This window comes from Argiope bruennichi, chromosome 11, assembly GCF_947563725.1.
Source record: "Argiope bruennichi chromosome 11, qqArgBrue1.1, whole genome shotgun sequence".
Classification (NCBI taxonomy): domain Eukaryota; kingdom Metazoa; phylum Arthropoda; class Arachnida; order Araneae; family Araneidae; genus Argiope; species Argiope bruennichi.
The window spans coordinates 40,368,857-40,385,877 of NC_079161.1; the positions used below are offsets into that span (position 1 = coordinate 40,368,857).

At 29.6% G+C, this 17,021-nt stretch overlaps 1 protein-coding gene across 1 annotated transcript; it reads left to right on the forward strand.

Annotated features, from left to right (window-relative positions):
* The first annotated feature begins 1,759 nt into the window (after positions 1–1,759).
* Positions 1,760–14,925, forward strand: LOC129957676 (crustacean hyperglycemic hormone-like). Its single transcript, XM_056070125.1, has 3 exons — positions 1,760–1,816; positions 6,410–6,597; positions 14,691–14,925. Exons 1-3 carry the CDS (start codon positions 1,814–1,816, stop codon positions 14,803–14,805), a joined length of 306 nt encoding a protein of 101 aa, XP_055926100.1. The 5' UTR covers positions 1,760–1,813; the 3' UTR covers positions 14,806–14,925.
* The last annotated feature ends 2,096 nt before the right edge of the window (positions 14,926–17,021 follow it).

Sequence of the window (17,021 nt, forward strand, 5' to 3'; positions counted from 1 at the left end):
TCCCTAATTTCCAGAAATTAATTACATTGCTGCCCTTAAATCCAAATCGTTTCCATTGATCCATCAAATATTTAACCATGTGATTTTATTCTATTGTCGTAAGCTAAAGAAGAAAGATTCTGTTTAATATCTGCGTAGTTTATAAGACAGATAAAAAGGGAAGTTACGATACAGCAAATTTTGAAGATAGTTGAATCGCATCTTTATATTTTAAACATTACTATTTAATAGTATAGAAATAGTATCCATTAGAAAGGTTCATGTGTACAATGAACAGAATATTTATATGGCAATTAAAAAATACAGCTTTAATGCCTCAGGATTTGACGGTATCATGAGTTTTGTTATGAATGTTGCAATTGTGTTATATCCAAACGATTTAACTTGAAATATACGTAACGAATGTCTTTGGTGGACTAGTTGATCTCCATTTGTGACTAATAATGAATAAAATTGTAAATTATTATTATTATTTTGAAAATTGATAAATTTTTTTTGAAAAAAATAGAGGACAACTAAATTTATATTGGCAAAATAAATAAATAAATAAAATAAAAAATAAAAATAACGTTTATTTGTATTTTTATTTTAATGATGTGATAATCATTTTTGTGTAATAATTTCCGAACTTCTCAGAGATGCACAAAATCTTGATCAATTTAAGCTAATTGAATTTGAAAGCAAAATACCACCGAGGTGCACATTCAAATCCTCCAAAGTATATTTGTGCCAAATTTTACAGTTCTGCGTCATAAGGTCTACCTTGTAGAATGGCTACAAGAGAAAAGGCACTCATACCCTCTTTTATTATTAATACATATTTTAAAAAGTTATACCGATAATTATTAAACAATTTAATTTTAATTGTTTATTATATTTAATAAAATAAACTTATAGTAAAATAATTTTTAAATAATAAAAATAATAAATTAATTTATTAATCAATTAATTTTTAAATAATAAAAATAATAAATTAATTTATTAATCAATTAATTTTTAACATGTTGTAAATAAATTAACTTATTTATTTATATTTTAAGGGAAAAAAAAAAAAACGCAAATTCTTTGGCTGTTGATGAATTAAGAAAATATCCCTTCCATTAATGTCCACAAAAGAAACGTTCCAACCTTGTGTTATTTACAGCAGTTATTGAAAGAGCTATTTTCAAAATACCACTGATTCAATTCTTTGAATGCAATTAAATGAAGGCCTTAACAAAATTTAAAATTACTGACGTCAAATAATTTACCCTCGTCTTTTCATCTTTTCTCAACCTCCATACCCCAAAATATTCCAAATTGAATGCTTCATCATTATATCTCAGTATTTTTACCACCTAAAACGCTTTCGTGTCAACAATGTTCCAGACATACCAATAAAATCACAACATTAAATAAAATCTTATCAATAAATATATTTGCGCAAATTGAATTTTAAAATGGCAACTTACATCAGCAAACTTTTGAATTCCATCTGGCTGTATGAGGACTGTCGGTTCACACGTGTGGACCAGAAACTAATAACGGATTTTTGTCGTCTATGAAGCGGAGCGTATTAGTTCTGCCCCATTAGAACTCGTTAGATCTTCTATTCAGAGTCCCCCTCTGATCGAATAAATACAAGGCCATCGAATGTTCTTGTTGAATATTTTGACAGAAATGTGATTTTTTTTTCTCTAAAACCACCCAATCACTGGCTGTACGTGGGGGGTTTCTATCATATAAAGATGGGTATCCACTAAGAATTTTCACTCTGCAGAAGATCTCCAATCTACCAGTCAAAATCACCTCTTCCTATTCTTCAAGCTAGAAGATGGTAAGAAATCTCAATTTTAAATATTATTAGTTAAGTATTAAATATTATTAGTATTACTTTTAATTTATCAAAAATTAAAAGAAAACTTAGAATTTTTCCGCGATAATTTCTGCAAATATTAGAACATTAGAAGCGATTTTTATTTTACTTTAATTATTTCACTTTAATGATATCAATTTAGTTACCCTGTTATATTTTCGCCGAATTTCAACATTTTTTAAAAATATATCGTTTGCAAAATTTTCAACAATGCATTTCATTGTTGCAATGAGATTCAAATAGTTTTCATTGTTTCTTTAAACAATTTACCGCGAGGTTTGATTGAGAAATTAAGAAATTAATTGAGAAATTAAGAAAGTGAAGTTATATTACCGCAAAAGTAATTTTTATCTCACTTTAATTATTTCACATTACTTTCCTCTTTATTGATATCAGTTTAATTGCCCTGTAATATTTTCGCTGAATTTCAACACTTTTTAAAAAAAATATATCGTTTGCAAAATTTTCAACAATGCATTTTATTGTTGCAATGAGATTCAAATAGTTTTTATTGTTTAATTAAACAATTTATCGCGAGGAAGAAGAGTTATACTACCCATTTAATTGAGAAATTTAGAAAGTGCAGTTACATTACCGCAAAAACCACTATAAATGAACCGGACAGTTCAGTATTTGATGACATCATGATGCCATGGGATTTGATTCTATTAGGAAGATTCTTTAACTTAATAAACAAAATCGATGTAAAAGTATTGATAGAACACAACTTTAAATTCTATCACAATTTGAAGTTTAAAAATATTTTCTAGAAGGAATGAACCGTGATTATCAAGTTATGCATATTCAAGTTGCTTATTAATATCATGTTGTACATTATCAAATTATGTATATAAATATTGGTGCGTTAAATTTCTATCAAATTACATATGATAGAAATATAGCACACCAATATTTTGAGATAACCAACTGCTCAGTATATTATTCTAAAAACATTAAAAATAAACTTTGAAAACCTTTCCCAAGTACTTCGAGGTAAAAAAAAAAAAAAAAAAAAAAATATCTGGGCAAATTGAGAGTACTAGTTCCTTTTTGGCGACAAAATCCGAAAACAGAAACTGAAGTTCCCTGATAATTATTTTATTCTGCGGATCTAAGCAGCATACAACTTAACAATCCAATAGCCTAATGAACGCGTACTGTTAATGAATCTCACAAATGTGCTCTTTTTCCAGTCACTCGTTTAATACTTTTTCAAAATATTTAAATATCTTTTTTTTATTATATTACTAGATGATTTTGACAAGGGCTAATTCACCGAGAATTTCGTTTGAGTTTAATTTCAATTAAATCTCGTATCCATAACTTGATATAACTAATTCACTCAACAAGGTATTTTTAAACATGAAATTATGATAGATTTTAAAGGCGCACTATTTTAATAAACTTACACTTATTCTGTTTATTGTATACATACATTTTCCCAGTAGAAGGAAGTCCATAGTATTAAAGGGCCATTAAAAATGTAAACTATCCAATTTATCTATCTTTTTAAATAGTAGTACCCAATTTAGATTTAATAAGTTCCCAAGTTATTTAAGATATAGGATCATGATAAGTCCGTTTAAATAGTAAATTTAATATACTGGATATTTTCTCATTAGAAGATCGCCTTCTTGTGGTCCTTAAGCTAAAGCTCGTGAAGTTAATATGCAAATTCGGAAATAACGTTGATTTCACTGCTTTTATTTCTCAAATAAACTGCGACTCTAAATAGAATATTATTATATAATATCTATATAATAAATAAATGGGGCATAATTCTTTTAATAATCAACAATGGAAGAAAATTGAATGATTAAATATCTGATGAAACAAGGATTTTAATTACATTGCAAAAATAAAAAGTATTGTTGAAAATTGTTCGAAACGAAAGATGGTTTTTAATTTTAATTATAAGATTATATGCTAGTTTTCCTCTATTTACGTTGAAATTACATATCGATTTTTTTTTCGTTTAAATTGTTTCGTTTTTTAGTTAACGCATTCATAGTCATATACATAGGCTAATTTCAGAAATGAGTTTTTCGGTTTCAGAAAGGTATAAAATTCATATTCATTATAAGAATAAGATTCATATTCATTCTTAGAGATACATAAAAATCTTGCGTTCGAGTTTTTTTTTTAAAGATTTCTGTACCTTATCATTGCTTAAGAGAAAGTATGAAGGGCAGAGTAATATTTAAGTACTCACCAAATAAATACTCAAAAGAACTTTTAATAATGAAACGCCGTTGATGTATCTTAATGGAACAGACTATTAACAGTAATTTATATTTTACTAGCTACTTTGGCCACCAATAACCGGAATTAATGATTGCTAAAAATTTAAATCCAGTATTTTGTAATCCAGTTTGTCTCTTAATAATTTCCATCATGAAACATTTTTAAAGTTCAAATTCTGATAGACATATAACTTATACCATTTTAGAAGGTTTATGCTGCTTAGTTCATTGGGTTATACATTTCTCCGATTTTTTTGTCTACGTCTTTATACACACAATTACATCACAGGAAAGAGCAATATTTTTTTTAAAAAAACTGGGCGCACTTTATAAAAATTTTTCGCCATTGCTTGAATCTAAAGGTAAACCATAACTGCAAGTTCAGTAAAATTTCAAAATTTTTATTAAATGTATGTTTTATACTAATACCTACTCAACAATTTGCATATATTGATTATCAAAACAGAAAAAATTCCAGAGGTGAAATATTAGTAGATAGAAAAAATTCTAGAGGAGAAATGTTAGTAGCAACAATGAAAACGATTTGAATTTTATTTCTGCGATTAAATATAATGTAGTAGAATACGTTTAAAATGTTTTTTTTAACTGATTAAAAAGAAAGAAGAAGAAAAAAAAATATATGTGGCAAAAAATGGTTTTTAAATGGTTCATTGAAATCAAGAATGTTTTCATACAAACATATCAACAATAAAGTATAAAGCTTTCAAATATGCTAAATATATATTTTTTAAATAGAAAAAAAAAATTATGAGGCAAAAAAATCAGATATCATTAGAAAGGTATTTTTTCAATATTTTAAGCTGGTGTGAAACTCATTTTTGTATTTTAATACACTCGGAAATTTATAGCAGGAATGTGCCATTACGCTTAATTTTTAATTACTTAAAATTCTAATTAAAATTTCAAAGGAAATTGATGGGAAGTGCGTATTCATGGCGCATAAATACTCCAAAGTATGTATACGCCAAATTTGGTAACTATAGATCAAACAATATGAGTTTGTAGAATGCTAAAATTTTCAGGCATACACACATACACATTCTAATTTATTAATAACTAGTTGCCTATGGCGACCAACTGATATGCCGGATATACTGGTTATATTGAATTTCAATTAAATTTTTCAGATATAACTTAATATCCATGATTCCGTCAAATTGTCAGTTCCGTCAAGAAAATCAATTGTTAACGTTAATTCCGTCGTAATTAACGTTAATTTAATTCCGTTTAGTTGTCTTGTGTACGCTCTGTTCATAGTGTTTATAAATCTTTCTAAGGGAGGTTAATCCCATGACATTATAGAGCTATTAAATATTTAAATGTCAAATTCATCTATCTTCTAGCTTTCACGATAGTGTAACTTCATTTTTTAAATTTCGTCTTATAAACTATTAATAGAATTATTATTAAATAGAATTAATTATTAATTAAATAGAAACTTTCTTCTTGAACTTTTAACAATGGAAGAAAATCACGTGATTAAATATTTGAAACAATGAAAACGGTTTGAATCGCACAGCAACAATGCCTTCTATCATTAGAAATTAGGTAAAAAAAAATATTGAAAAATAGTCAAAATTCATAAAAAAGTTACAAATATAAAATTTGTATAACTGAAAATATACACTTTTAAATTTTATCATTATGTAAAAAACATTTTTTGCTGCAGTATTTTTGGCATTTACGATGGAAAAAAAATCTCAAAATTTCGTTTAATTTTTAATTATTTAAAATTCTGATTAAAATTCCAAAATAAAATCTCTTCTAGATGCACATTTTAATCCTCCAAAAGTATATATGTGAAAAATTTGTTGGCTCTATGTCTTACAGAGCTTCCAACACGTACATTGACACACACACACACACACACACACACACACACACACACACACACACACACACACACACACACACACACACACACACACACACACACACACACACACACACACACACACACTCACACACACACACACACACAAATTCATCTTTATTATTTATAGAGAAAACGATAGTGAGAAAATAATTTTTATGCAATAATATTATCTGAAATTTATTGCAGAAACATTCCATAATAACGTTTATATGAGCTAATTTTTAATTAATCTAAGGTTGCAATTAAAATTTTTTAGAAAATCTTTCCGTAGTGCACATTTCCATCCGTTATAGTTGTTAAGTTTGATAGCTCTAAGTTAGACGGTCTGGTCTGTAAAATGCCAACAGACATACATACGCACCCATTAATCTTTATTATTAGCAAAGATTTATTTATTTATTTCAAATTTTACAGTCACTTCTTCGAGCCATCCTGGTTTTCGTCATGGTGTTTCAGATAGCGAGCTGCGACATATGGGAAGACACCTTCAATAGAGTCGGTTGCAAAGGCCAGTACGACAAGTACAAGATGGCGCACTTGGAGCGAATCTGTGACGAGTGCTACGAACTCTACAAAGAGCAGGACATACATCTCGACTGCAGGTGAGAACTGTTTACTTCCAAACTTCAGGTTTTATTTCTAAACACTTTATCGTGCGCTATCAGATAAATATCACATCCCTTCTCTCTCCACATAAAATTGCAGATATTTGTTGGCGAACATTAGTTATGAAATAGAGATGTTTAACATGAATGTAGGATTTTTATTGAATACTTGAATACTAGCTTTTACCCACGACTTCGTACGCGTGGAAATAGATTGGAATTTATGACATCAATGGCTTTATCTTTTGTTACTTCTGCGCATGCGTGTTTCTTCAACGCTAATTGGGCAACACAAATGTATGAATTTTCTACGCCAGTTGGGGTAACGCAATGCAGATTATAAATTTTTAATTTCCTTTATTCTGTTTTATTTTAATTCAAAAGTACTTCAGAATGAATCCGAAAGATCGATTAATTAACAAAGTTTTATTTTAAATGTGTCGAACACTAAGAAAATAAACAGAATCGTTTGAAATAATAGTCAAAATCATGTTAAGCCTAATCTCATTGGCGTGGGGAACAAGAAAAACCCTGAAGCGTTACTCATTTGGCGATTTTTGGCGGGGAGGCTAGTTTTTAATTAATAAATAATTAACCACTCAATTAAACGGAATAAATAGTAGCCTATGTCCTATTCCAGACTATAATGTATCTCTCAGCTAAATTTCATCCAATTCTGTTCAGCCGTTCTGGCGTGATTGACTAACAAACATCCATCCATCCAAACTTTCACATTTATAATAGTAGTATAGATATTGAGAGAACATGTATTTTGGACGCCTTCTTTCCGGCCTATTGAAATCAAAATTTCACCCGAAATTATTGTTGCAGACATGAGATGGCATACCGAGTTTAGTTTAGTTATATTAATGTCCCTTTTCAAAGTAACACTAGGGCTATATTGGGACAATTCTCGTACTTTTGAACCGCAGTCAGATGACGAAGACGACACTTGAGCTGGTATCCTACTCACCAAACTTCCATACCACACCAGCGGGAGGACGTTCGGTCCCAACGGATTTAGCGTGCACCAAATGCGCTTAAACGGCGGTTTTTCAGTGGAATCGGGTCTCGAGCCTGAAACCGCCTGGTTCCGAAGTCGAGACCTTACCACCAGGCTACCGCCGTCCCAATGGCATACTGAATATGATTGATTGAAGTCTTTTCGTTTATGCATTATTGACTTTGCATGCATGCAAAAGTACCACAGTCAACCTCTTGAGGAATATGATGCCAAAATTTGATAAGAATGTATATGTTAAATGTAGGCTTTTTTTTAAATCAAATTTTGGTATTTGATACGAATTTTATATACATAGATCCTTATGTTTAGTAAATTTCGTGCTATTTGTATTCGTAACCGGATAGACAGATTTCATTTGAATGGATTTCCTTCAACATTTGGCAGAAAATTATAAATTTGATCAGAAGTCGGAAACCCATAGTTCAAAATCCATCCATCTAGCTGAAAGCGTTTTTACTTTCTCGCATATGAAATAGGCCGCGGTGGCCTGGTAGTAAGGTCTCGGCTTGTGAGCTGTAGGGTTTCAGGTTCGAGACCCGATTCCAACGAAGAGCCGTCGTGTAAGGGGGTCTGTTACACGTTAAGTCCGTCATGTCAAACGTCCTCACGCTGGTGTGGTGTGATGTGGTGTGGAGAGGGGGGTGCCAGCTCAGGTGACGTCCTCGTCATCTGACCGCGGTTCGAAATGACGAGGTCCGTCCCAAAATGGCCCTAGTGTTGCTTTACAACGGGATGTTAATATAACTAAACTAAACTAAACTCGCATATGAAGTAAAAAAATCGATGAAGTATAGATCTGAAGTATTGTAATCGCCTAAAAATCGTGCAACCTCGGGATTTTGACGAATTTTTACGTTTCAGACCTTCCTGAGTTCGAAAAACACATTTTTGGAACATGTCTGTTTACCTGTCAATGAGACAAATATGACTGAAAAACGCTTTTAGCTAGACGGATGAAATTCTGTATACGGTCTTTACACCAAATATGAAGATTTTCTATCAATTTGTGAGTAAAATCTGTTCAGAGGAAATCTATCTGTTTGGCAGTTACAATATAACACGATAATTAAAAAACGAAGAAAGCTAGATATATAAAATTCGGTACACAGATTTCACATCTATAATGTAGACATCTGCGAAATTTTGAGCCAAATCCAATCAGAAGCTGCTCGTATGTCAATCTGTAATTTTAGAAATATTTAAACGCAATGAATTAAATATACGAAATTTGATAAGGGATTTTGTGACTTCAAGTGGCGTTGTGTCAAATTTTTATTTCAGTTGGCTAGGAAAAACACAAATTTCTATTGTGTTGTTGTTTCTTATGGCACTTGCCATGGACAAGCCCAAGCCCGCTGTTACTAACCGATTTTAAGCCGGTGTTGGAGCGTCTCTTATTTTTATATTAGCGCCATCTAGGGCTAAGTGACCGACTTAGCTACACATACGTCACAACCCTTTTTACGGGGCGGACTTCACTCACGCATCTACAGATCGTAATTTAGACCTGAATCAGAGAACGATCATTTCTGATCCAGTACTCCCGGTGATAATTACTCTCGACATGGAGGACTTTGTGACCACGACAGCTTTATACGTGCGCCAGTCACCAGACACACGGAGAGTCTTCGGTCGACTGGGTTCGAACTCACAACTTAAGTAATGCACGTCCAACGCCCTACCAACTATATATATATATATATATATATATATATATATATATATATATATATATATATATATATATATATATATATATATATATATATATATATATATATATATATATATAAGAAGGCTATACCAACCAGGCCACACACACTCACACATGTGGGGTTCGAACTCGCAATCTAATGGACGCGAATCCAACTCTCTGCCAACCAAGCTATCGCGGCCGCACACAATTTTCTTTATTCGAGTACTATTAGCAGCTTGCCAGTGATTAATTGCCAAAAAAAATTCACCAAGGAGCACATCATTCAGAAGCAATGTGAAATTCATGCCAAATATTAATATGTCAAAACTATTGTACGCCAAGGCTATGAAGGTGTAATTTAATATAACATTTTTATTAGAGTGAATGGGAGAAAGTTTTGGGAAGACTGCTTCCGCTGGAAACTGAGGGATGTGGAGTTTGAATTTTTTTTTACAATTACGAATACTTTCTCTATACTTCAGATTAAAGAAAGAAAATAAAATTTTAAAATTTGCTTCTTGTACATATCTTTCAAGAGTTTATTGATTCGCAGCGCCCAATCAAACTCTATAGGAACCGTTAGGGCGTGCATGTTTCAGAATTCCTTTCCTATCTTCAGCTTCCAAAATTAGATTCTTATTCTCTCGTATACAAAACATACAAATAAAAAGCATGGTAAATGTCTAAAAATTCGAACTCGAAATTTTGAAAAATCTCTACGTTGCAGGTCTCCTTAAGTTCAAAACACACGTTTTTTATCATGTGAGAACATGATGTTGTTTTGGTTAGGGGGTTTTGAAGCTCGAAATCGCGTAGGCAATGAATATTGAAGCTAGAGAAGTCAAGTTCAAACCGGTTTAAACTGGTTAATGACTTAAATTAATTAAGACAAATAATGACTAAAAAAATAATAATGTTCTCACATGATGACTTGAAACTTACGATCGTAGATTTCATTTTAATTTTTCTCCTATTTTTTTAATTATATCTTCCAGTGAATATAATAATTCAAAATTGCTTTAAACTAAATGGATTAAATCTGGTATATAGTTATTTAATAATCCAATCTTTTTAAAGCATTTCATGTACTGTCGTAGTTGGGTCAAAAACGGAATAGCTACTTTATTTTACCTTGAAATATAATTGTATACACATTTTTATAAAATTTCGTAATCATACAAAATTGTTATGCTTATAATATCTATAACATCAAAATGTTTTGAAATTGAAAAAATCATTCTTTTAAATAATTAGCAATATTTAATGACAATTACAGACTTTTTATTGTATGAATCTTCCTAAGTAATCGTATATAGATATTTTTAAATTTCACTTTTTTCTTGATTTTTTTTATTTCAGTACATATAATAATATATAATTTTATAACTGACTATATTGTCGCCTTTGGAGACTAGCTGGTTCACTGGATATATCGGTCTTATCCAGTGATAAGAATTAATTAAATGTTTCCTGCTCCTGTTTAATGTTTCCTGTTATTTAATTTAATATTTTTTACATGTTTCCTGCTCATGATCCCCTCAACAAAGTATTTTTAAGCATCAAATGTTTGTTGAGATTAAAGGAAGCAGAAACTATTGACAGACATCAAACATTTTTTAATAGCCTTACATATGCATTATTTATCATATGAACGAACCTTTCTAATCGAATCTCATGAAATCACAAGGCCATTAAACATATCTTAGAAAGTAATATGTCTTCTAATTACACGCTGTCTTTTGAAATATTGTAACTACATTTTCTTATATCATTTAAAGGCGTAGATAATAAATAGAAATTTTTTTTCCTTAATTTCTAATGATAGGAAAAAAATCATGTAACTAAATATTTAGTGAAACAATAAAAACTATTTTAATTTTATTGTTACAATAGAAAGTGTCCTTAAAAATGGCACTGAAAAGTATTTTCAACAATTATTAAATTTCAGAAGAAAAAAAAAAATTGGGTTACTAAAATAGTATCATTAAAAACGTCTCCATCATTTGTGTACGATAAAATACTTCTTGGCTAATAATATTCTAGTTGAAATATGACAAAGTAGCATTAATTTTTAATTAACAGGAATTTTAATTAAGATTTTAAACAAACTATTTTTAATACTACATATTCCTACAGTAAATCAATCAAAATAGATTTAGGGCAAAATTCGCAGCTCTAAGTAAAAAGTTAATCCTATGTTAATAGAACTCATGAAATCACAGACATTGGTGCCAACACATAACATATTTTTCTTTATTATTAGTTAATTACTTTATTTTTTTATAATTAGTTTTATTATTAATTAAAGGGAGAATTTAGCCATTTCTATTTGAACTCAAGAATAATAATTGGTGATTTGAAAGGGCAGTGTAAATATAATTATAAAAGTTTTGATTAACAGTGTAATAGATAGAAATAAATCAGAATCAAGGACAAGCGACATAGTAGACAGTTTTTTAATACTACGTAATCATTTTCAATGCATATAAAACATCAGATAATATAACTTTTGATTATGAATATAGTAAGCAATGCATTTACTGAAAATTTCAAAATTAACATATCGGGCATTTTTGTAAATCACTTGCAAGTATCATTGTTCCAGCTTCATATATGTTGTCTTTGTGGTGGAATTCCGACCAACAAAAATCATTCTTTTGGGTTATGGCATAGCAAGGTAATCATATTAAGTCATCCGGTTTCTCATTCGGCGATTCGCAAAGCTTTAAATCCTGGTCTCTTACCGCTATCACGGAAAAAATTTCTTAATGCTTAGTACTTAATCTCTATTTCACGGAAAAGATCGAACCTCGAAAAATAAAAAATCTTTTTCGCTCTCACAAAGCGAAGTGTTGTAAATTTTTAACTGTATATTGACAAATTACACGATGAGGGAACAAAGATGAGAAACTATCATCAGAATATCTAGCAAAAAAGTAGTAATAGATTATGGAAATATTGATGTCAAAAGCATCAGTAAGTGGACAACATGAAGATAAAATATTTGATGTTTATAAAGACAAATATAATAAAATATAGGAAAGAAAGAGCCAGAAGTATTACCCCTCTAACCTTTCACTTATATTTACATCATTTTCTTTTGTTTTATTTGTAGTGCAATGTTTAAATGATAGAAATTTAATTACAGTTACTTAATTCATAATTTTCATTGAATACTAACTGATACACCGAAGGTTTGTTATGGAGTAAAATAATTACAAATTAAATATTTTTAATATAAAAATTTCTTTTGTATAAAATTTAATAATGAAAAAAATTCTTTTATCGTCTGAAACATTTTTAAATTAAAATTACAATATCTTTGAACCAAACGATTTTTATAAGCTGTCATTAGCTAATTTCTTCCATAAATTATTAATATTTATTATAGAAGTATTTCTCTAATAAATATTTAAGCTAACTAGTTTACAAATACTAAAGTTAAGAAAGGTTCTAATGAAAATTTTATGACAGTAAAATATTCAATTTTTCATTAATAAAAAGTATGAAAAATCAAATAAAATCAATATTTGTTCCTGATATTACCTGCTTTTTAGCTTTTCTTTTAGAGTTCTTCCAAATTTCTGATAATATGTTCTGGCAACATCTCTTTTTTCATATTCTTGTTCGACAATAAAAAAATATTGCTACACATCGTGCATGAATAAATTTGGAAAAAATATTCTAAAACTAGTGAAATAAATTGCATGGAAATGAAATTTATGTCACTGAAAAAAAATCGATTCATTTAATCGTGTAAAAAGGGTTTTTGTGCTATAATATTTTAGGAAGATATCGGAAAGAGGGGATGCCAGAATCTTGATTGATTTTTAATTAATTTAAGCTTTAAGATGATAGAAGATTTCAACAGTTATAATTTTTAATCTAATTAAATAAACTTAAAAATTTATTTAAAACTAATTTTATTATATTTAAAATAATAAAATTTAATAATTAATTATGATTTGCTTTGTTTTATTTAAAACTTATAAAAAAGTTGCCAAAATATTAAAAAAATAAATAATAAAAATCAAGAAATAAAGGTAGAGTAATCTAAAATCTCATCACTGCCTTTCAATGGAATATCACTAAATTTCCTTTTTGAAAATACATAAATTGGTTTGATACAAATTGTATTAGATAAATTTTGAAAGGTTTGTTAAAATTAGAGGAAAAAAAAATTATGTCGGAATGAAATTATCATTAAAAAATATTCTATATTTTTTAAGATGGTGTTAAATTAATTTTTAAGGAAACAATATTTTTGAAGTTATTAGCGAAAATAAAAAAATAAAAAATGTTTAAATTTCTTTATTTATTTAAATATTTCAAGAATTAACTAATTTTGGAAGTGTTAAATATTACAGTCGCACTAGAATGTCAGACAAGTATCGGAGATCATCATTCGAGGTTTAGGAAAATTTCTATTATGTATTATGCCGCGTTTAAACTAGGCCAGTTTTAATATGGGCAGAAGGGAGCGCATGCGCAGAAAGGAACTGATTTATGTTTGCCACACTTTCCTAAGATAAATTCAGGCATTCCATAATTGGCTATAAATTGCCATTTTGGAGTCTCTGAATTGTTCTTTTTTCACTGCGCATCGCGTTAAAATGATAGATATTAAAAAGACCCACAAAGAAGCATGGTAAAATAAAAATAAAAAAAAGGTCAACATACTTACATTTGGAAAACGATGGAAAAAAAAAATTGCAAATAAAATGGGGGAAAAAAAACCATCGCATGCGGAAGAACAAAGAGCAAAAAATGTCGGAATTAATTTATAAGAGATAAAATTTTTCAAGCCAAATAAACCACCAATTTCCATGAACACATGCACAGTAAGAATAAAGTACAATACAGCGGTATGTTCTCATCCCATCGGGACAAATACTTGTCATCGATCGAACAGCAGTTTTTAGCCTTACTACAAATGCGCTGCTTACTGGCTGAGTGTAAACGAGACATTAAACTGGTTTGATACAAATTGTATTGAAATAAATTTTGAAGGATTTGTTAAAATTAGAGAAAAAATTATACCTAAATGAAATTATTATCATTAAAATTATTATTATTATTATTCTTTACGATGGTGTTAAAATAATTTTTGTGGAAAAAATATTTTTGAAGTTATTAGCGAAAATGGCAAAAATTATTTTCATTTTCATCATTTATTTAAATATCTCGAGAAATAATTAATTTTGAAAGTAGAAAATAGAACAGTCGCTCTGAAATGCACTCTAGAATGCTCGATAAATTCCGCAGCACTACAGTTTATCGTTTAGAAATATTCCTTGTTTATATTACTTTATATTATTGTTGTTATGAAAACTAGAATAATAAAAACGTTGTTTCATTTCCTTCTTATAGGAGTCACTGTTTTGGAAGCGGGACCTTTTTCAAGTGCTTGGAAATGGTTGCATTGAGTGAACTACGAAAACAGCAGGTGATGCACTCATGGGACATTCTCCGACGAGTGAATTAAAGCAAAGTTGCAGACCAAAGTATTCCACGGATATTGTAATCTCTAATCTAATGAAACTTAAAAAAAAAAATCCTCCTTTAAAAAAAATAGAAGGAGCTCCTATCTATAACATGATTGAATAAACTGAATGAAGCAAAATGCACTTTTTGGAGTCTTGACTTTAAAAATTTAATAACATCTGTTAACATATTAGATACTTTCAGAGACATGCTATTTACATTAATATCATTGTCTAATACAACTTTAGATATACCGATAGATTCTAAAATGTCTGGAGTATATTTAAACACATATAGAAAGGATAAAAACAAGTACATTTTTTAATAAAAAGTGTGAATGAAAACTGTATTACAAAAGGATAAAGGATGATAACGACTTATCATCCTCTTATCTCGGACTGGATCCAAAATTAGTGCTTGCCAGGTGGCAACAAGGGATCCCATTCATTCATACACACACACTCATAATAATATATATGTATGTGTGTGGGTAATTAATATCTATAAATTAACATAATTTATTCCAAAATAAAAAAAAACGTGTTAGATGTATTACTAATTACAGTTTGCAAATATTATACATATTTAAGGAATTAAGGAATATCAAATAAAATTGCAAATTACTATTGAATTTTAAATTAGCTTTTGGTTTAGTTTAGTTACATTAACGTCTTATTGTAAAGCAATACTAGGGCTATTTTGGGACGGACCTCGTCATTTTGAACCGCGGTCACATGACGAGGACGACACCTGAGCTGGCACCCCCCCTCTCCACACCACACCAGCGTGAGAACGTTTGGTCAGGACAAATTTAACGTGCAACAGACACCTTTACACGACAGTTCTTCGGTGGAATCGCGTCTCGAACTTGAAACCCTCCGGTTCCGAAGCCGAGACCTTACCACCAGGCCACCGCGGCCCTTGAATTAGCTTTTGATATGTGTATAGTGGATTGACATTTTGGAACTATATTGATATTTTGAGAATTTTTTTAAATCCGAACTTAAAATAAAGTGTAAGCTGTCTAGCAGTTTCAGTACTTTTAAAGAATACTTTTTATTGTATTATATATTTTTAAAGAAGAAATATACTACATTGAGGTCACTACTTTAAGGAGAAATCAACAAATATTTTTAGCTCTCTAAATGATTGTGCAAATCCATCAGTTATTATTTCTACATCTAAATCAATTAATATTTGCCTTTCATTTGAAATGAATAGCTAGAATCAGTGGTGTAACTAGGACAAACCGGACATGTGCCCTGGGTGTAGTTGCCAGGGGGTGCGAAATTAAGAACCAGTTCGTTGTATTTTTTAAATAATTATTTTTCTAATACGCTCTTATTTCTAAGATTTTTTAAAATTAAAAGCTTTCAAAGGCAAGAGGCTTTCCTTAGTGGAAATAAGGGCTTATAAGAAGCTTATGATTGTTACGTTATTTCTTTGAACTTATAGTTATTTTAAGCTTAAGTTAAGTTTAAATGGAATAAAATATAACAAAATTAATGCTAGTAACTTCGTCTTATTTATTATTTATATTTTGCACGAAAGGCAAGAAGTACAGATTTTAAATCTTTTAGATGTATGTGGAAAAAAAAAAAAAACAGCTTTTTTTTTTTTCTTTCGATTCTCGAAAGCAACGGACATTTGACAACAGCCTAATTAACGATTGTATAAATCTCAAAATCTTTCAGTATCATTTGTGTTTCAGAAAAGAATCATTTTTTCAAATATCCGGAAAATAAAATGAATTATCAGAAACTACGTTCCTGAAAATCGAAGCCTGAATATTAGAAAGTATATTTCTGATATATAAAGGGCATCCCAAAATTCACGCAAAATTTGAATTTGCCACCATTTGTACAGTAAATTGTTGGCAACTCTATTAAAAAAAATATTTGCCAGATGATAGTTTAGGGTTAGTACAAATGGTGCATTACACGATAGAACAATGTGTTAACGAAAGATTTAAATTAAATAAATTAAAAAAAAACACAGTTTCCTTTCTTTAAATCGTTATATTTTTATTGAACCGTAAAGTACACAGGATAGGGTTATGTATGTAATAACATATAGGGCAAATGGCTTCCACGGCATTGCTGGCACGTACGCACTCTTATCAAAATTTTCCATTACCATTTTGCATAAATCTGACTGAATTTCGTTGATGCAGTATTGAATTTCTTTCTTCAAAACATGCGTGCTTGTGGGCATAGA